This window comes from Brachyistius frenatus, unplaced genomic scaffold, assembly GCF_029030835.1.
Source record: "Brachyistius frenatus isolate BFR_SWC_R1_liver_20210118 unplaced genomic scaffold, ASM2903083v1 Contig_35, whole genome shotgun sequence".
NCBI lineage: Eukaryota > Metazoa > Chordata > Actinopteri > Embiotocidae > Brachyistius > Brachyistius frenatus.
The window spans coordinates 2,017,866-2,039,382 of NW_027210634.1; the positions used below are offsets into that span (position 1 = coordinate 2,017,866).

The 21,517-nt window shown below is 42.7% G+C and overlaps 1 protein-coding gene across 2 annotated transcripts in view; it reads left to right on the top strand.

The window, feature by feature from the left end:
- LOC138622251 (netrin receptor UNC5D-like) overlaps positions 1-9,235 on the top strand; it is a 163,987-nt gene extending 154,752 nt beyond the window's left edge. The window contains exons 15-18 of one of the 2 annotated variants that reach the window (XM_069700903.1): positions 1,842-1,991; positions 3,905-4,069; positions 4,373-4,551; positions 7,820-9,235. In XM_069700903.1, coding sequence (XP_069557004.1) covers positions 1,842-1,991; positions 3,905-4,069; positions 4,373-4,551; positions 7,820-8,018 — 693 coding nt within the window. In that variant the 3' untranslated portion in view covers positions 8,019-9,235. The remainder of the gene's footprint in view (positions 1-1,841; positions 1,992-3,904; positions 4,070-4,372; positions 4,552-7,819) is intronic. The other variant, XM_069700904.1, reaches the window with a different exon arrangement.
- The last annotated feature ends 12,282 nt before the right edge of the window (positions 9,236-21,517 follow it).

A 21,517-nucleotide genomic window follows, 5' to 3' on the forward strand; every position in this document is an offset into this window, starting at 1 on the left:
CATTTTTCAGATGTGCTGCGCAGGTGTTTTCCTCTGCACGGCATGTTAGGACATGAAAGGGCAGTCGGTTCGTTTTCCGTCTTTCTGTTCCTATTGTTGCAGTTGACGCCAGGAGGCTCACATCAACGTGAACTGCAGAGAAAACGACTGTGACAGAAAAGCAGATCAGCTGTAAGAAGAGAAAGAAATGGAAAGCTCGCAGCGCAGGAAATGGAGATGTATGAAATGTTGGAAGTTTTTAAGAAAACAGAACCCACTGCTGGACTTCAGAATCAGAGCTCAGAGATGTGGAGGAGAAAAAAAACCAAAACAACGGCCAGTGACATCACTGCCATTCGGCTGAGCGCGAATGTCAAGAGTGTTACAATCCACAGTTCGGAGAAGGAGAAAGCGGCATTACGGAGGCTGAACTGCAAGATCAGCAGGAAGACCGGAAAGGTTACATCGGAATTTGGCAAAAAAAAAAAAGGTGCGAAATCGAGCCATAAAAGGTTGAAGAGCAGAGTTTTTATGGACAGATCAGACCGATAATAACCTTTAGCAAAAAGTCGGAAAGTGAGGAGGAAGCCGGGAAGTGAAAACACGGAGGAGATCGTGTGATGTCAGTGGCTCATTCGTTTTTGTTTTTTTTAATTGATGACGGCAGCAAAAGGACAGACGGACAGACAGACAGACAGACACGAGTACCAGACGCGCTTTGTCAGGTTTAACGGCCGAACCTTCGTCCTGTAATAAGGCAGCGATTACTAACACACTACCTTTACTTTCATCAGCGATAACGTCACCAGATTTAAACCCTGCTAGTTACAGGTGTCATTGCATCCCAACAGCTGTGTGTCACAGACTTTACTGACTTTTTTTGCAACATCTGAAAAAATGGGGACGCTTTGAAAGTTCACTACTGTCATTTTTTTAGAGCACGGTATATTATGATTCTTGTGTTTATTATCGATTTTGTCTATGATTTTGAGTTGCTTTTAGGAGTTTGAAGGCCTCATCACTGCATTTTGAAAGCTTGAAAAAAAAAAAAAATTTCAAACAGGCACATATAATTCAAAACCCCTCTACAAACAATCACGGAACGCTTCTCGTGTTTACTTTGCTTGTTGTTGTTGTTTTTTCGTCTCTCTTTTCACATTCATTTGTGTTCGTGTTGGATTATTCTTTTACATTTCTTTCCCATTTTTTTTTTTTTTCTTTGAGGCATCTTTCGTGACATGATCACATTTCTGAAACTGAGAAAATAGTTACCCTGAAAGTTTTTGGAAAAATTTATTTCTGATCCAGCTGGTGACTTCTCAATATTTTCATTCTTAATGAATCTGATGATGGTTTTCTTCATTAGACAATTATCATTTGGTGTATAAATGTCAGAATATCGTCACAAATGCTCGTCACAGTTGTTTTCCAAAAATTTCCCAAAAGACCAGAGTGACATCCTCAAATTCTTCACTGGGTCCAACCAACAGTCCAAAACACAAGTCAAAAGAGAAAGAAACGCGGAAAACAATTAAGGAGCTGAACGTATCTGACGATAAATTAAGTTAAGGAATCAAAGAACTGTTTCAGCTGCTCTCAGTTTCTTTTTAATTCAATGATTCATCTTTGATAAACCTTCGCAGCGATGCTCAGATTCCTCTCTGCGTGTTTCCCCGTGAAGTCGCTCGTTTATTAAAAATCAATCAACAGGAACATTTTCTTCTCCGCGTAACACGGTGTGCTTTGCTTCAGTCCTTTTCTTGACGTTGTCCTTCAACAAGATGAAACGTCGACCTTTTCTCTGTACTCCCCCGACCCCCGACCCCTGACCCCAACCACCCACGCACACCTCTCCTCATCAGGAAGTGGCGGCGGGCGAGCGCGGCAGGGGGGGGCGGCTGCTGGAGGAGCCTAAGATGATGCTGTTCCGGGGGAACACGTTCAGCCTCCAGGTGTCCATCCAGGACGTCCCGCAGCTGCTCTGGAGCATCAAGCCTTTCACCACCTGCCAGGTACGACGTCTCGGTTAGCTTTCTGTCATTTTAAAAGGGATCCAAAGTCAAGCAAGCCTGTTTACTGCGGGTGCATATCATTTAAAAAAATCGAGCTCTCGGGGGTGGGGGGGCGGGAGGGGGGAATAAAAGAAGATGTGCACCTTCATCTCCATCACCTCGGTGGTTTTTTTTTTTTTTTTTTCCGGGCCGGTCACATCAAAGCCAGCAAAGGACAGCAGCAAGGGCACAGCAGGAGATCACAGAGGCTAGCTATCTGTTTCACACCCACACCCACACACACACACACACACACACCCTTACAAGATTAATTATGACTGCTAGGCAGGCGTACATACACACGCATATCATAGTTATCTTCCCAGGGGTCTGCATACGGCATGTTCTGCTCTTCCCTGTGATGTTTATCCCACCAGCGACGTCCCTTTTAGCAGAATTAGACCACTGTAGCGCCCCAACAAGGATTTCTTAGAGAACTCGTGTGAGGGTCCGACAGCGAAGATGACTGCGGGCTCTCATTCAGACAGACACCACTCTCGAAAAACCTAAAGGAGGCTTTTTTTTTTTTTTTTTTTTTTTTTATATAAGCGGCCGTCCTCCCGCCTGATAGATCTGAAGAGAGGATGATTCATCTGTGAAACCGTGTTTTTGACCCCGTTCTCACCACGCTGGCCGTCTGGGTCACGCCGGCCTCGGTGATTGAAGTTGAAAATGGAGCTCTTAGCTCTGCTCGGATTTGCCGGTGGTCGTGCAGCGACAACATTTGGGCGGGGGGGGGGGGAAGTAAGTGCAAACCGGATAAATGAAGGCGTCTCCACTCCGATTCCGTAATCACATTACTGGTGCTGATCTGACAGATCGGCACGTGTAAGCTTCATAGTAGGAGTATCAGACTTTAGGAAATGCAAGCTATGAAGCCAACGAAGTGGAAATGTAACTCTGAATTTGCTCTGCGGCTCTGCATCATCTTCAGAGGAAGGTTTAGTCATACATTCACTATTTCACACCTTCCAGCGTCCTTTTAGCTACTTTTACACATTTATATTGCTCTTACCTCCCCTCGATTCTGTTTAACTGTAACTTTAAGCTTTTGAATGCATTTCATTGTCCTCCTTTTTACTCTTGTTTTTAGTTTTTAGCTCTTATCTGACTCTATTTTAGTCTATTTTACATCTCTTTTGCTTTTACTGTATCTACATTTCTATCATCTCTATCGTCTTGCGTGCATTGGTCTCAAGGTGGGGTTTTTTGTTGTTGTTTTTTCCATTTATCTTGTTTAAAACAATATATTTTCTGTAGTTAAAGTCTTTTTTTTCCCTTGTATTTATTTTTTTAATCTTGTTTTTAAGTTTATTTTATTTTCTGTTTTTAAATAGTCTTTTGTACTTTCCTTTTGTTTTGTTTTTATCTTGTTTTTAAGTTTATTTTATTTGCAGGTATTAAATTGTCTTTTTTTTTTTGTCCTTTTATTTTTGTGGACTTGCAATATTTTTAAGCTAAAGACAACACGTGAGAGTAATTCGTAACGTAAAAGTTCTGTAAAGTGACGTGAATATTGTTTTCTGTGTCGCGAAGTAAAATCATTGATTCACTTTTCAAACCAACGGCTCTTACAGATGGTTAACGGGATCCATTCTCACCCAACACCTGGTCTTTGTGATGGGTAAACCTCTTGATTAGCTCGCGTCATTGATTGGCTAAAGAGGCCACTCGTTCAGTCTTAATTAATCATGTAAACAGCAGAGTGGGTGGCGAGACAGGATTTCAAATAACAAATCTCTTTAGCAGGGAGTTAATGAGCGTGTTTCCTCTCCTCAGTCTAATCCTTTTCATCACCGCGCTCCTCCTGTCCACCCAACCCCCCCCCCCCCCCACACACACACACACACACACACTCCCTCCCTCCTCGGCAGGAGTTCTCCTTTTCTCAGGTGTGGGCCAGTAACCGGCGTCCCCTGCAGTGTGCCTTCTCTCTGGAGCGATACAGCCACTCGTCGTCGCAGCTCTCCTGCAAGATCAACATCCGTCAGGTCACGGGCGAGGAGCACATCCTCCAGATCTATACGTCTGTAGTGGAGGTGAGAGAGTGTGTGTTCGGCGCGTGGGCGGTCACGCGGCCCGGTAATAGCTTTTTTTATTGCACCGAATGACTCTCGATTTGATTTAAGGGCTTGCTTAATGAGCCTCACAGGGAGCTTTTCATGTATAGATTACAAATTGTCTTGATAAATCCTCGTCCTTGTCTCCATATCAAAGTGGGGAGACGTTAAGCTGCTGCATCAGGATCCACCAACCCCCCCCCCTCACCCCTCCCACCACCACCACCCAACCTGACACCCGCCTTTTTTTTTAAATTTCTTTTTCCTGTCCTCCTTTACCAGAACGAAAAGGGAGTGGTTCCCTTTTTCACACAGTCCGACTGCACCGTCACCTCTCAGACGGGGTCGAGGGCGTTCAATATCCCCCTGTCCATCCGTCAGCGGATCAGCGCCACCTTCGACACCGCCAACGCCAACGGGAAGGACTGGCAGCTCCTGGCTCAAAAGCTCCACATAGACAGGTGTGCACTCTAAAAGAAACTACATTTCATTTACGTACCATTGAGTCATCTCTGTGAAATGAGCTGGGGTTTTTTCCTAAGGTGTGAAGAATAATAGAATAGACCGTATTCACGAAGATTCCCCGGACTGTAAGTTCCTCGTAGTGACGAAATTCGAAGAATATTCTAAAGACCTGTGACGTTTTCTGAGAATTTCCCCTTAAAGTTAAGAGCAGATCCTCCACAAAGCGTGATAGTCGTTAAGGGAGCTCCTAAGGCGAAAAACTGTTCGGAGCAGGGAGGAGGACTTTTAACAAAATTCTCAAGCAGAGGAGAAAACTGCGGAAGTACAAAACCTGAAGTGTAAAAACAACACGTTGTGGATTTAAAGCAACAACATGCGACGTTTGCTTGAGCCGTGACAACAGCGGCCTCGGTGGCAACAAGTGGCCATTTACAGGTTTTCATCGCATTCAAGCAGACGAGGAGCTAAACCGAACCACAACAGCTGTCAGGGCCGCCAAAGCTACGCCATTACTCGTAGAACCTGGGGTTACAGACATAACCAACGTCCTTGTGTACTCCTAGAAAAAGAAGAAATCATTTCTGATTGGGAATAAAAAGAAATGCCCACTCTCCCTTTTTCAAGCCAGCGTTGATGTTAAAGCTGCTATTTTAAGGCAGACAAAGCTTTAAGATGGGTCTGATTATTTTTGGCCTGCAGGCACAGAGACAGTCTCGTGAGAGTGTTTTTAAAAAAAAAAAAAAAAAAAAAAAAGGTTAAATAACTGTCCATTATCACAAAGAGCGCTTTTTCTTTTTTGGATCAACCAATCGCGTCCTTTAAAACGATGTGTCATCCCTTGCAACGGGGTTGACCACACCTCCTCACTGAGAGAAAGGGTTTCTGTCCTTTCCTAGCTTAAAGTTGCTCTGAGAAGTTTCCCTAAATCACCCCCAAACTAAGATTCCTCGCTTAAAAAAAAACAACAACAATATTTAAGCTTAAGTTCGGAGCTCTGTGAGAGGATCCTAGGAATCGCTGTGAATACGGTCCCTTGGTCTCTCCAATGTGTACGCCGCTCCCACTTTGAATACTATGTAATCTGGAGTTTAGGCACCGTGTCAGGCGTTATCTCCCATCGCCGAGCAGCCTTCAGTAACACGCCACACTTCTGATTTCATTATAGATCTAAAAAACACATGCGCAGAGAGAGAGAGAGAGGAGGGTGTAAAGGAGGGAAACTTTAGCACAGTCGCAGTACTGTAACTGCAGAGAAGCTGCCGTGTTTTGCAGAAATCTGAAGGAAGGTCTCAGACTGCTGACAGGCCAGCCTCTGGCAAGAAAATTTGTTCATGTTAGCACTTCTCATTAACGGCATCTCTGCATGTGCTCCGTCCTCCGAACCTCACCCCACCCTCCCCCTGCTAAACTCTCCGGAGGTTGTGCCGGGTCAGTGTTGGCGTAGGCTGCGCGGGGTTTTAGTTGTTTGGCGACGGAGCGATCTCTGTTTGTGCTTCAAAGAGGAGAAGTCGATAATCAAGTGATTATAGCCACGAAGGAGTCTCAGATCTGTGCAGTCAGCTCCGTCGAGCACTCGAGGAAGAAGAAAGTAAACAGGAAGTGAGCGCGCTCTCCATGTTTGCCAGTTGGAAAAACATGAGAGGGAAAAGTTACACAAAAGAAACTATGACGGAAAAACTATGTGATTAAGGAATTTCAGTTCCAGTCTGAAAACAAACATCTGTGACGGAGGAATGGGAAGAAGGATTTCGGAGGGTTTTTTTTTTTTTTTTTTTTTTTTGCAATCCAGCCGAACACACCAAGAAGCATGTAATGGAAATGTCTCCACCTAGTTAAGCTGATTTTAGTCATTATTTCTCTGAGAGTATGGGAACAGCGTCATACCAAAGGAGAGAAAATGGGATAAAAAGGAAGAAGGAAGGCAACAAAGGACGTGCCATTGTAAAGAAACAGTGCCCTCTGTTGGACGTGTGTTATAACAACAGCAGAGGAAGCGAAATCTTACTGGGAGCTTGTTTTCTCAGGCAATAAGCCACACTGGTGTTTTCAGCCTGGGAACAAATCGATTTTATTGACCTTCAATTATTACTGCTGAACCACTAATCAAAGTGATTGAACTGAATTTTCCAATTAAAATACAAACATCAGGCTCAGGCTAAATTTTGGAAATAATATTCTTCTTCTGTAGCAAGTCATAAATTATCATAATTTTAAAGCCCTCTGCACTCAAAACATCCTCCATTATTGTTACTTTACTTGGAGGTTTGACACTGACACACTTTGACATGCTTTCAAGCTTGATTTTATGACAGTGAGCCTACATTTCAAGTGAAAAGTGTGCTGTGGAAACATGAAAACGTCCAACACAAGTAGGAGCCGTGTTGTCCAGCAGGAAAACTTTTGAAGTGAAAAAAGAATTGCATATTCATAGACTCTGGATATTTCCATGTGGAAGGAGAAGGTCATTTTTTGAAATTGTTAGATTAACTTTTGTGTATTGACCTTTAAATATGAAAACAAGCCAGCCAGAAATTCAGGAATTAATGTAATAAAGACAAATGTCACTATAATACAGTAGTGCTATAAAGTAGTACCTGAAGTAATTCTAGACTGCGCATGCTTTAAGTGTTACTCCGCTACTCCAGTACTACACAAGAAGTTCAGTTTGCTCAGCCCATAAAAACTTTTTCCCTTCTGACTTACTTTTCTGATTTACCAGTTTGACTTATAAACTGGAACTCTGTACTCATCCAGGGACTAAAGTCAGGATATCACAGCCTCTGCGGCTTCTTTTTGTTTTATGTCTCTTTAAATATGTTTTTCCATTGGCCCTCCTGTCAAAATGCAACCCGGTGTCAACACCGAAGCATGTGAAACACCAGTCAATCTGCTGCAGCGTACTGTCTCGGTTCCGCAGTTTACCTCAGCGAGTCGTGTAAAACCTCGTGGGTAGAGTTACCCATATAAATGTCTTAAAAGAAATCCATTTCACCTTATGATCGACTCAAATCCTGGTCTCCTGGGTGAAAGTCCGGGGTTTGATCGACCCGACTACACCGAAACAACCCCCCTGTATGACCTCCTTCTTCAGCCCCGGTCACGCGTGCGCTGAGGCGAGGCTAAATGTGACCCTGTACCCTCTAGTTGACTGATGGGTGTATTACAGGCTTTGGCGTGATCACTTCATGGCTGAACCACTCCGTTACCACTCATTGCCACGTGTTGTACTCTTAACACAATATTCCAATCTTCCCTGGCCTGTAGGAACCTGTGCTACTTTGCCTGTCAGGACAGCCCATCGTCGGTGATCCTGAGTCTCTGGGAAGCCCAGCACCAGGACTCGGGGGACCTGGACTCTCTGGCCAGTGCCCTCGAGGAAATCGGCAAAGTCCAGTCTCCCAGGGCAACCAACCTTACCGGCAGCAAAGACGAGCGGGACTCTGAATTCACAAAACTTGGGTAGGGCAGCTTCTACACGCAGATCAAACCTTTACTGCATGAACGCTGACGATCAGGTGTACTAACTAACCTTAGGGCGAGGAGGCGGTGCGAAGAGGACAGCAGGGAAACTCAATTTTGGACTGTTACTAAAGGAGCACCTCTGCCAAACCAAATGGCCCATACAGACATAAAGGAATCAAGAGATATTTGTGTTATTGAAACAGCAACTCATTTCTGAAAAAGGAATATAAGACCCACACCGGTGTTTGATTGAGAAAAGTCAACCCCTGACACTTCTGAGGACCGATTCGATTTTCGAGGATTTTAGATCTCAGTGTGATGAAGACTCTACGGTGTCGTGTGATTTAAACAGACTGCCAATCGGGCCGGGTGGTTTTGACCTTCCCCGGATTGGGAACGTGCCGGTACTTGCCCTCAAGCAGTCCGCCGGGCTGTCAGAAATATTTAGTGTAATGTCTTTATTTTGTCATTCATTTTTCTAGATGTCCTTTATGCTTCCTTTTCTTTTTTTTGTGTGTGTCTTTAATGTTTCGGAAAGTAAGGAGTATTGGCTGTTGATTTCGTCAAAACACCCTGACGATACCGCAGGTTGAGAGACGATAACCAAGAGTGTCCGCAGTCATTAAGATTTTCTTTTTTAAATAATGTAAGGTTGTGTAAGAGATAGACCTCCTAAAGGCTTTTACAATGACAAGAGCCAACCACATGCACACAATAACCGTTTAAAGGCCACGGACAGAACACGAAGCAAAGAAGAACTCATCTGGCTCATCTGTGCCTCATCAGGCAAAGCAGCCCATGCTGAACGGCTTGCTCTACTGTCTATTAATCAACATCTGGTTAACTTCAAGGAAAACCAGACAGTGGGAACATTACATACCTTGGAAACTGCTAGCATTGTTGAAGTGTCGTGTACTCTCAAGACTCCCCTCCGGACTTTACGGTATTGCTTCTTGTTTTGTTTTTTTTGGAAAAAAAAGTTGAACTCTCGATGTGTGGCTTGACTGGAGCTGTCTTTTTTGTTTTGGGATCGGCGTGGATCATCAAATACCCAGACATCGTTATTTGGAGACCCTTAGCCAACTCTCACTCCCTCTCCTCAGTCGTCATTTTCTTCCCAGGCAGAGCCGGCATCCACTTGAAAACAGATGTCGTGATCAGAAGGATCCCCAGTCGTTCCACCTGCCCGTAAACATAATAAAGTGACTTTGTGTTGAACTCTGTGTTGGCGCTCTCTTTTCATCCGCTTAATGAACCGGAATCTGAAAGGCCAGACATCCCACTTACAATACAGTAAAGAAAACCAGTAAATCAGACAAAAGGTGAAACCAACACCTGTACAAAATCCAGAGAGTCAAGAGATTTTGATGTTGCATTGTGTTGGTGTATGATTGCATGAAAAGAAAGGCGAGATTTAATTTAGTCCTTGGAGATTTACACGTGAAAGAGGCTTCTTTTGAGAGTCTCTTGGTTGCAATACTTGAAATTTTCTTGAATGAGTAGCCCACTGTAAAAGCTATAAAATATTTGTATAAATGCCAAAGCCTCTTGTTGGAGGTTAAATTATCGAAGAAAACTTTCAAGACTTTAACTGCTCTGCTGCCCTCCAAAAGTCCATTTTTAGATATTGTCTATGGGAGTACCAGCAATGCCGTGTGTGTTAACTGGAAACGCTGCTTCGTCGTTTCCCTTGTGCATCAAAGGATTTCGCAGTCGGCAAACAGGTTATAGTTGAAAAAGGCCAAAGCTTGGAACAGGCAACTCGCACTCACACGACTCACACCTTTCTTAGTTGTTACATGTTGGACCACTTAAACAGACTTTTAATGAGCATTTTAAATCAAGCCGTGAAGTTTCTTTTGTGTTTAAAGACATGTTCTGAAGTGTAATTGCGGGCGCAGCCAAGGATTTCTTACAATATCAAAAAATCGTTTAAATATCTTCTTAATTCATTGGTTATGTCCATAAAATTATATAAAAATAGAAAATAATGTCCACCACAGTATTGACACTGGAACTTCTTTTAGCTTAATCCTTGCAGCTCTACTTCGCCGATCCTCTGAGCTCATCTTGAGGCGGAGAAGCAAACCCAATTGGTCCAAGATGATTGTTTTCACCAGGCTGACTGAGAGCGAGCCTAAAGGTAATTAAATATAACCTTTTGATGCTAATAAGCGGTATCGGTAGGGGGCGCTACGGGAACACAAGCTAGCAAACACCAATCAATTTAAAGTAGCTTTAGATTCATTGAAAAGCTGATCGAGACCGGGTATAAAGGGAGTTTCATAAATAGAATCACGGAGGTTTTAGAGATTACATGGAAAAAACCAACACGATCTAAAGTTGAATGAAGCTTAAAGATTTGACCAGACCAGCAGTACTTTGACTTTTTCCTCTACGGCATTTTTTTTTTTTTTTCCCCACACTCGCTTCTTCTTCTTGGGATCAACAGCTACATTCCAGTAAAACATGGACGAGAATTTTACCAGCTAACTTTGGAAGCCTGTGGATGAATGTCTCCCACAGGGCGAACAGGATGTACAATCTTACCTCCAGAAAGGTCCGGTAGGGGGACCGCCAGCAGAGCCAACGCCGCTGCCAAACATGTATTTCCCCCGGAGAGAAAAGAATGATTATTACTGTAGTCACTCTCAAAAGAGGAAAGAAGAATCCGAGTCAACAGACTTTTTCCTTCGGTTCCCTCTGCTATTACCCACAACACCGACTGATGCATCATCATTCCCTGAGATGACACCTTGAAAATGTCTCGACCCGTTCAGCTGAGGCACAGAGTGTGTCCCGCATCCTCAACAAGCCCCTGTGCTGCAAATCATTTCTGGCAACCTCGGAGGGTTTTTTTGGAAACTTTTATTGTGTTTGCAGATGTATTTGAGGTTGGGAGAGGAGTAGTCAGATCTCTTTGGATCATAAGAGATGGGATACAACACTCCATTGAGGCTTGTTCGGGGAAAGTACTGGCCGAGTTAAAAAAAAAAAAAAAAAAATCTTCCTTCGAAGATTGCTTCCATCCTACGAGCGTAGACCTCGAGTTCATTTTGAAATTATTGGAGCAGCATTTAACCGTTCGGCACGGACCAACATATACCGTGTGTTGTCCAACGAAACTCGACCAATGCCGCCGCTGTTGGAGCTACTTCAACGTCAACACTTTGCCAACCCTACCGGTCGCTGATTGAGCGAACCTTAGGCTAAAATCACAGCCATGACTGAAGGCTGGTCTGACAGGTGTCACTGTTCCCTCCACCCTTAATATTACAGGAAAATATCTCACAAAAAAAAAAACCCTCCTCCCAACAAGTAAGAGAGACTGACAGTAAAAAGAAAAAAAGAAAAAAGCCTGAATATTTCTCTTGACAAACTTCCCACTGAGTGTCTCGACAAGGATCCAAACGCTGCAGTCGATGTATGAAAGCTGATGGTCTGCTGAGCAACCAAATTACCGTTTAAAGAGTAAAACTTAAGAGCCTTGATGGAAATGTTGACCTGTAACGAAGGGATACAGCCAGCGTTTCCTGGCACCACACCTGCCAGAGGAGGGCACCCGTTTCTCCACATCAGACGGTTTTGTCATCGTCTCTGGAGTACCATCAGTATTCCACTGCATTCCCCAATTTTCAATGATTTCTTAGTCGGGGGAAGGAACCACACCTCGCCATGCAGATCTGTAACAAACAGCGACGGCGCTATGGTTTACGGCACCTCTTCAAGACTTTATGGAAACTATTTTTTTTTTTTTTTTTTTTGTCCAGCCAGAAGACCTTGAAACTTGTCTTGGCTTTGACTACAAGGTGTTACGCTGCCAACTCGAGCTCCAAAAAGTTTACCGCCCAACATCTCGCATACCTTGAAGTTTTCTTATGTTTATTCAGTCACATTTTGTTCAAAAGCAGATTTTTTTTTTTCCTACTTCGAGCCAGCCTCCCTCTTTCCTACATACACACGTACTGTACACATGAATGAACACACACACACACACACACACACACACACACACACACACACACACACACACACACATACAACATTAATAAGGAGACTGACAAGCTTTAGTAATCAGTGTTGTGCATCACAAAAATCAGTTTTCTGACTAACTGTGCCTCTTCATGTGGGTTTATTGTGACCAGAATGTTTTTGTGTTTTTTTTGTGTGTTTTTTTTTTTTATTCACTATATCAAAGTGTGTTATATGCAAGCTGTATTTCCATTATTTAGACTGCAGAGGTGTTTCCTGAGAAGCATTTAAACCCGTTATCTCCGATGCCAGGGACTTACAGTGACTAAAGACGATCTGACCATCTGTCACCTGAGGACACTCCAGTGTGTCCTTTACATAAACTCAATGACTCAGAGAGTGTGTGGGTGTGAAGGAACGTTGTGTGTAAAATAAAAAATGAACAAAAAAAAAAAAAGCTGTATTGTGCCCTTTGGAAAAATCCAGTCTACTTTAGTGCTGCTATTTCAGCTTATTCAGAGTGCAATGTAATTTGTGTGTTGTTTTTTTTCTCAACCCCTCTATCTTAAGGTCTTTGGATTTGAAAGAGAAAACAATGCTAACTTAAGTTCATAAAATGTGGTGAACGTTTCACTCAAAACTTCCTCACTTCGTTTATTTTTTTGGTTGTTTCTACTTCTGCCGCCTTTTCAATTGAATTCACGTATCGATCTGTTCATCAAACTGCTCCAAATGTTCAATATTTATTCTTCAGAAGGGTGTTGCAGATGATTGATTTGAAGCTTTTCTACACATTTTCTGTACTAAACATTTGAACTGAAGTTGCTAAATGAGTGTTAACATTAAGAAAAGGTTGGAAAAGTGTGTGACAGCCATACTGCTTATCACTGCTGCTGTTCTCTTCGGCCCAATTGTTCTTCTTCTTCTTCTTTTTCTTTTCTTTTTCAAAGAGTTGCAGTTTTGAAACTGTATATACTGTATTGTGTTGAAATAAATATGCAGTGACAGAATAACATTCACTGTCAATCTGTGGTTCATTTAGTTTCAGACGATTTTCAAGATGCAAAACTGATGAAGCAGGTTTTTCACGAGGGAACCGACATAAATCTGTTTTGTTTTTTTTGCTCTGTAACATGTAACTTATCACAGGAGGACTCACGATGTCATAAATCTACTGTTTGAAGATTTGAGCTGTTCAATGTGTGAAGCATTTTGTTAACAGAGATAGTAAACTAACTGTACGCTCACGCTATGCACAAAATACAATAGGTTGGTAGTATTTCCCAGACATGTTCTATGCTAAACAACGCAACGTAAAGCTGCGGCAGATGGGAATGTAATTTGGGCCAAATAAAAAACTTTGACCAGATAATAGCGTGAGATGAAAAGTCAGAGGTTCACCGAAGTAATTAGAATTCATCGTCCGAGAGCCAGAAAAATATTCATGGCAATCCATCTGAACATTGTTGAAATATTGCCATCGCTAAAAAGAAAAATGAGTCCAAAGTGTTTTTCTTTTTCTTTTTTTTTTTTTTTAGTCCTGCAACTCTAAGAGGAATTGTATGCAAAGAGTGGCACAGAATCACAGGAAACGTTAACCTTAAACAGACAATAAAAACGACAGTCATATTTACTGTATATGAAACGCTCCAACATCAGGAGCCCCATTTGAATATACATCTACTGCACTTAAGTTAAGTTAATGAACTTATTTCTCACAGGTCCCTTAATATTTATGTCACAAGACTAAATCTAAAAATGTATCTCACAAATATGATTCAGTTTGAACCTTTATAGCTCCACTTCCTGCATGCGAAAATAAGGCTAGAAATTGCAGTTTAATATAGCAGCACTAAATAAGTGCAATTAATTTCTGTGTTTTCCGTAAAGCGTCTTGGAGCCCAAAACGAATCGCACTGTGTTTCTGCTCACTGCTAATAACTAGTCTCTGGAAATAATCAACGTGTGAAGATTTAATTTAGTTTTCATTTCACAACAAACGACATACTTAGACTATTGGCGTAAATTCATTTCAGATCCCCCCCCTGCAGCACAAGGGGATCTGAAACCTGAAATATCTCCAGAAAAAAAAACAGCCGGTTTCTGATGAGCAGCAGTGTAATGTGTTATTTTTTAGTTCATTATTCACAAGGTTAGCTACATCTAATCTAACAGTTTTGAATTCATGGTTGTATACGCATTTATGTACATTCAAAATAATGTACTCGCATTAAAAAATATCTGTTTAATATTTATTTTTTTTAAACAGAAGAAGAAAAAAAACGTAAAAATCTGATTCGGAAAAATAGCTAAATGCAGCTGTCAAATGAACATAGTGAAGTCAAAAGTACAATATTGTATACATGGAAGTATTGTGAACAGTACTTGAGTCTGTCTGTCTAATTTTATGTTTAAGATAAAACTATAACGTGTGCTGCCCAACATTTAAGAACTAATGATATTACTGATCCCCATCACTGTAAACGTGACTTCTCTGACCGTATTTATATTATAAAGGCTGTTAAAACTACAAAAAGAAAAGAGTTATATTTTTCCCTGATATTATGAAGGATTAATATTAAAGCAAATGCATTTCGTGCAGCACATCAGATACTAACAATCCATACTGACTCCAGTCCAAACAGCAGATGGCGCTGTACGCTGTCTTCTTAATTAAAGGTTATCTTGTCTGGGCATGTCTTGACATTCTCAGTGTGCGCATGTGCACACACGCACACACACACACACACGTACACACACACGACTGCAAGTTGTTTCCATGACATGAGGCAGCCTCTCAGACATGGTGCCCCCTCCAACAGAGCGGGTCGGGTCCACCACGTCAGGCCTCCTGGCACTCCGGAGCAGCTGCACCCAGTCTGATGACACCGAAACCCAACTCAACAGGATTTGTTCTTTTTTTTTTTTAATTCGACTCTATTAAAAACAACAAGATTTGTCGGGGTTTTTTTTTGTTGTTGTTGTTGGTGGTTTTTTGTTTTTTTTTGCGCCTTGCAAATTCTACATTAGTCGCTTCCCACAGTGCAGCATGAAAAACGTGGTTAATTTTTATCCACTCTTTAGTTGAGTATCGTCACTCAGCCGTGTTAAAAGAGCAATGTCCCTGGCCGGATGTCATCTGTCCCAGGCAGGCAAACATGCAGGCTGCAGGCTTTCCCAGCAGGCCTCTCTCTTCCCCTCTGGACTCTACACACACACACACACACACACACACACGCACGCACACGCGCGCGCACACACACACACACGCAACCTTGGCACAGCAGAGCCCTCTCACCCCCTTCCTAATACGCCCCACCCCTGCTCGCCTCTGGACAACTGCTCTGACTCAAACGGATTAAAGATGACTCTACTCGCCACTTTCTCTCTCCCTCTCTCTCTGTCTCTGTCTCTGTCTCTCTCTCTGTCTCTCTCTCTGTCTCTCTCTCTTGACTTCTCTCTCTTCTTTCTTTCCATGCCGGATGAAAAGGCCTCCCAGACACCCACTCCATGCCGCATACCATTCAGGCCAGGACACACAGGAAGTCTATGTGCTGCACGGAGAAAGAGGGGTGTGTGTGTGGGGGGGGGGGGTTGCAGGGTGGGAAGTGGTGGAGGAAAGGAGGGAGGGAGGGAGGGAGGGACAGCGCTTAGCACAGAGGGAGCGGGAGGGGAGGAGGGGGGGGCATAAATGCAAGTCATGTGAAGCTCATGAGAACTAACCTACAAAAGCTGGAATCCTGTTTTTCTTTCAACTCTTTGCTGTTATTTATTTTTATTGTTTGTTGTTTTGTTGGGTTTTTTTTTGGTCTCTCTCAATCGTACTTGTTTATTTCCTGTCAATAGGACAACTAGATCTTTTTTTTTTCTCTCTCTTTTCTTTGAAGATAATCATCCAACTTTAAACCGCAGACGGCCAAATGTTCCTCAGTCCTGAATTTCTTTTCCAAACAGAAGCAATTGCTGCCAAACACTAATTAACCGAGGCAATAAATCCTACAGTGCACTTCTGACTTTAGATCCGTTCTTTTTTTTTTTAATTTTATATATCCACATAAATGACATTTTTCACCACTTGTTATGGCTCCGAAATCTCTCCCAAGCGCATTTTCTTTATGCATACTCTCAGGAAAAACACGTGTAAAACGTCGTTTCTCTGTATTTTTGTTATCAACCTTGAATCTGCACCAGGTCAGATTTTATTCTGTAGCCCCCCCCCCCCCCCGTCCTCCTCCACTGTGTCCCACACAAAATCAGGTGAGAATAAAAGAAGAACAAAAATGTGTTTAAAACTTCTACTTTTATAAGTCAGTGCCAGTAACACCTCTAGCGACTCTGGGGATGAAACCTTAAAGCGTTTCCTTTCAACAGATACTAAAACACTTCATGCCTGTGCTGCAAATGGTTGGAGAACAGCTTTCGTTTGATGCCTTGACGAGACGTTTTATGCTAATTTGACTTGGAAGTAAAAGTGTGTTTTAATTGAAGCGTGCTAACTTTTCTTGGTCTCTCTTTTTTTTTTTTTTTTTTTCCTTCCCCGTCAACTTTGGTTGAAGTAAAGCCAAGTGAGTTGAATTCCTTACAGTTTGGAGAGATTTTTTTTTTTTTTTTTTTTTTTGCGCAAAAGGCGCCATGCCATTTAGTTATGAGATTAGCTTCAGCCCAAATTTGCTATGGAGCTGTGAATGATTGCATCACGTGGAAAATGCAGCTCTCAGTGCATTTGTTGCTTTTTTTTTTTTTTTTAACAGGGTATTGCTTCAGTGTGTGTGTGTGCGTGCGTGCGTGCGTGCGTGCGTGTGTGGTGTATGAGTGAGTGGGCGGGTGACTGCAGTGAACGGCGTCACGTCGCATGCTTTGAATTACTGTACATTTGCGGCTGGTAGACAGTCGGCTGCCAACTGTCTCTCAGTGGATCAGACAGCTAACATCAGCACGGCGGCTTCTGCCACGAGTCCTCCTCTAATGCCCCCCTCCCCTCCCCCTCACCCAATCACTGTCTCTTTTTTTTTTTTTTTTTTTTTCCAGCATACTTTCTGCTAGATTTCTTTTTCCCCACTTTGCCTCTATGTTTTTTTTGTTTGTTTGTTTAATCACCCTCCTCTCACTTCCATGCAACTATTATTTATTCATGTTATTTTCTTCTTTTTTTTCCTCTTATGTATATACAGCAGCGAAACAGACACGGACACCCACACGCATTCCTGCTTCTCACACACAAACACACACATATTTGTAAAAGTGTTTACACAGTTGAGCAGGCAGCTATATAATCTTTCCTGGCCTCTCTGTTGAGAGAAAAAAAAAAAAAAAGAAAAGTCAGGTGACTAATCAGGCCACATTACAACCACTGATCAGTGCTGTTATAAACCGCTCCATTTGGTTCCTGCCCAGGTGGTGCCAGGGAAAGTACTGATGACATCACCGCAAAAGGCTCTTTTTTTTTTTTTTTTTTTGCAACAAAGAGGAGCATTCCTCTCCCAATGGTAATCCTCAGTGTTAATATACAGCCAGACACAACCAGCTCTGCTCTCACACCTCCCTCTCTGGTCTTATCACCGGCTGCACTTTTAACCCTTCTCGCTCACATCCAAACACCTTCCCATCCCCAAAGTTTCGGAAGTGTTTTAACTGCTCGGGACAATAAGACACTTATTTCCAGTTTGGTTTTATTTTTCCGCCAGGAACTCCCAAAGCATTTGCCTTCTGCTTCTTGTAAAATGACTTTAGGAACTTGGCAATGAGCTTAAATCCACCCCTCACCCTCCATTGGTAGGAAGAGTTCATTGTTTGAAAGATATACACGGTACTCTTCAAAAGGCCTCTATCCTTCGTTGCTGAGAGCTCAGATGGAAGTGTGTGTTATTTAAAAAAAATGAATTTAAGGATTTCCTGGAATTGTGTCGTGTTTTAATGTTTCGTGCCTCGTTCAGTCATTTTTCTTTAATTGAGGTTTCTTTTCCGATGGAGAGAAGTAATTGTTGCAGAACAATAGCGTAGGCTCTTTTATTCCAGTTTCTTCTTCTGTGCAGTAGTTAAACTGCAGGTATGTCATGTCGTAGCCTGACCGGGCACCTCCTCAGAAGTGTAGCTACACATCACGGTGACCCAGAATGCAACAGATTGGTCCTTTTGGTCGCCTTAGCATTTCCTCGTCCATTTCTCTCAGTGGCCGAACAAGCACAGAAAATTCACCCTCCCTTTTGCCTCAGTTGACCCTCATCATCTCATCATCTCATCATCTCCTCCAATGCCTTCTCTCTTCTCTGTGCTGCAGTAAAGTGCGTTCCTTTTCTTCTTGTATTAACATTGCAACAAGAATTTTTTTTTTTTGGCCACTTGGGAGTAAATGGAAATCATAAATTGCTCATTTTTGTTTTGTTATTTGCATTTTGTAAAAAAATTTTAAAAAATGGACTCAGCTACCGGGTCTAAAACCAAAGTGCTTCAAAGTGTAATACCACTGAGGGCCACTAGGGGCTGCCTCCAAAAATCATCTGGCGCAGACAGACTCCCATTCAAGTTATAATAACAGGCCTCAAAGCGAGGTATATCACAGTGCATTTGATTAAATGCCTGGTTTGTCTGGTTTGATTGACATGCCTGAGGTGCTGTCGTCCAGGTTTCGGGCGGGCGGGCCACAGTGTGCTCAGGCTCCACCTCTCGCTCCTCTCCGGCGCTCGTCCAAATATGGTCGCTTCTGGCTCCAAAAAAAAACAAGATGGGTGACATCTCGGCACGCCTTCGACTTCGGTGGTTCCCCGACTTTACGTCCAGTTCCACCACAAAGGTAACATTTTTGGTTTTGAGCGAAATATCGTCACAAGCACTTTACGGACTGCTGTCAAATTTGGTGAGCCTCAGAATTAAGTGTAATAACTTTAACAAGCCTGTTACTTTTTGCGCCAACGCTTTTTGTACTTTGTTCGATGACTAAATAGACATAAAACTTGTGACATTCCAGTCAGCGTCAGCTACGCCTTATCTCAGAGTGCCCTTTTTGATGTTTTTTTTGTGTGCAATGTTTATTGGGAGCAGCTGGAAGCCATAAAATGTGAGTCAACCAGTGTCAACACACGCGTCGGCGGCAAATGAAAGGCTCTTGGATCTTTGCTGCTCATCGAGCTAATGTTCACGCGCTAACGCGCTAAACTAACGGGTGAACGCGGTGAAAAGAAAACCCGCATGTTTTGCGTCGTCTCCGTCGGCACGCGCTTCCGTCAGCGCATCATCGCAGAGCGGCTCGTTTTACTGGAAACAAGTTTACGACTGCGACTAAAAGGCACTGACGAGAACCAGAAGTGTAACTTTTCAGGGATGGGGGGGGGATCGCAAAAAGATGTGTTGAAATATGCTAAAAAAATAAATAAACTTTCAGTACAGCAGCTGTGGAGTCGGGCGATAATTCTTTCTCACAACTTTTCACGTGCGAAAAAGTAAAAACATTGATTGTAGCTGCTGTCATTTTTTTTTTTATTTTTTTGCTCGTGTCGACGTTTTTAAAAAAAAAAAAATTTCCCACTCCACTTGTGTGAGACTGCGCGCGCGGCGTACGATGTCCTCCGGAGAGGAACACAAACATGCACCGTCATCGTCCGTGTGAGGTCGCGACCTCCATCTCGGCACATCATCCACACAGTGAACCGTCACTTTCCGACAGTAAACGAGCGGTTACGACCCCGGGCCGCCGCCGCCGCCGCCGCCGCCGCTGTTATCTCTGAGAGAACGCAAAGTCCAGAGTCACTTCAGGCCCCTTTTTGCAAATATTAATAACCGTCCTACGATTCAACCTACTTTGCAGACATCGGGAGCCAAACGTCCCGACATGTTTTATGTCGAACAAACATGTCGAGGTGACGCGAGGCCGCACGCCCCCGCTCCCCCACACACACACCCCCTACTGTTCAAAAGAATGTGGATCCAGTTTTGTTTTTTTCTCTGTCTTGTTATCCGCTAAGAAGAACAAACAAAATCACTGCGAAGCATTTTTGTTTAAAAAAAAAAAAAAAGTTTGTTTAAGTTTAAATCAAATCAAAATCACAATCAAATCAGATGTTACAGAAAAGTTACAGGCAGGCCCCGCCGCGAGTGGATTTGTATTTTTATGTATTGCTGCTGTTCAAACAAATATAAACAAACAAAAGAAAAGTCATCTCAAGACTTATGTCCTTTTTTGTGTGTCTTTTTTTTTTTTTCAACCTTCCTAAACAGCAAGTGAAACAATACCCAGCAGGCGTCACAAGATAAGTCACTGACGCTCAGGAAGGTTTCCCTTCCCTTTATTTTTTTTCTGCCTTTTCCTCTGCAGGTCACTTCTATGTGTGTGTGTGCACCACACGCTGCGCGCGCGCACACACACACACACACACACACACACACACACACACACACACACACACACATACATACTCAAATATACAGGATATGCAAATTCCTCCCGAGCCTCGGCAGCTCTCTTCATTCACTGCTCAACTCAAAAAAAATAAAATAAATATTCTCCGCCAAAAGCTGCAGAAGATAAATTTGTTAGGATATTTGTTGTCGCGCGAGTCCTACTATCTGAACTAATCGACCCCCGGCGGCCGTAAATACAGGCCGGCTCAGGATAAGCCTGCAAATAACTCAGTCGTACGCTTCCTGTTTTTGAGCACGTAGCCGGTGACCTCAGGAGGAGGAGCAGCAGCGCAGGATGTGCTCCGAGTGGAAGACACAGATAGAGATTTCCTCGACGGTTTATAATTGATACACATGTTTTCACTTTGGCGGGAGCAGATGAGCCGCATCTGTGGCGAGTGTTGTGTTGTTTGTTCCTCTTAAAGTCAAGCCTTATCATCTCCTTCCACAGAAAACAACATAATTTCTTCCATATTTTTTTTTTTTTTTTTTTTTTTTTTTTTTACCTCCAGACACACTGAACTTTTCTTTTTATGTCTTTTTATTTTTTTTTTTTTTTTAATTTTTTTTTTAATGTTTTCTTTTTCTTTTTGTTGTAGTCTCACCACTTTTGCAGACATTTGCTGTGAGTAAACAACAACATCGTCCCGTGAGAAATGTCAAGTCACTGTTTTTCTGGGATGTTTGGCACGGACAGAACCACTCAGTTTTCAGCAACACTTTATTCACCCGGCCTATTTTTTTTTTTTTTTTGTCATCCTATCTGACTAATTGTTCTACCGTAACCTCGCCTAATGTTCCCCACCGCCTCTCTCAAATGTCACCATCACGCCTCTGGTCACAAGATATCCAACTAATTCTCGTAACGTTTCATAACACCAGTGTTTTTTCTGTCCGTGAATGAGAAGTGACACACACACACACACACACACACACACACACACACACACACACACACACACACACACACACACACACACACACACACACACACACACACCAGACAGCATTTATTCTAAATTTATCAAGATAATTGCTCAAGCCGTCTTTCATCACACCGTCTGGCAGAGTGGAAGCGCTGTGATTTATTTATACTGGTTGTTCGGCTCTCCTTGTTTATTTGTTTGTTTTGTT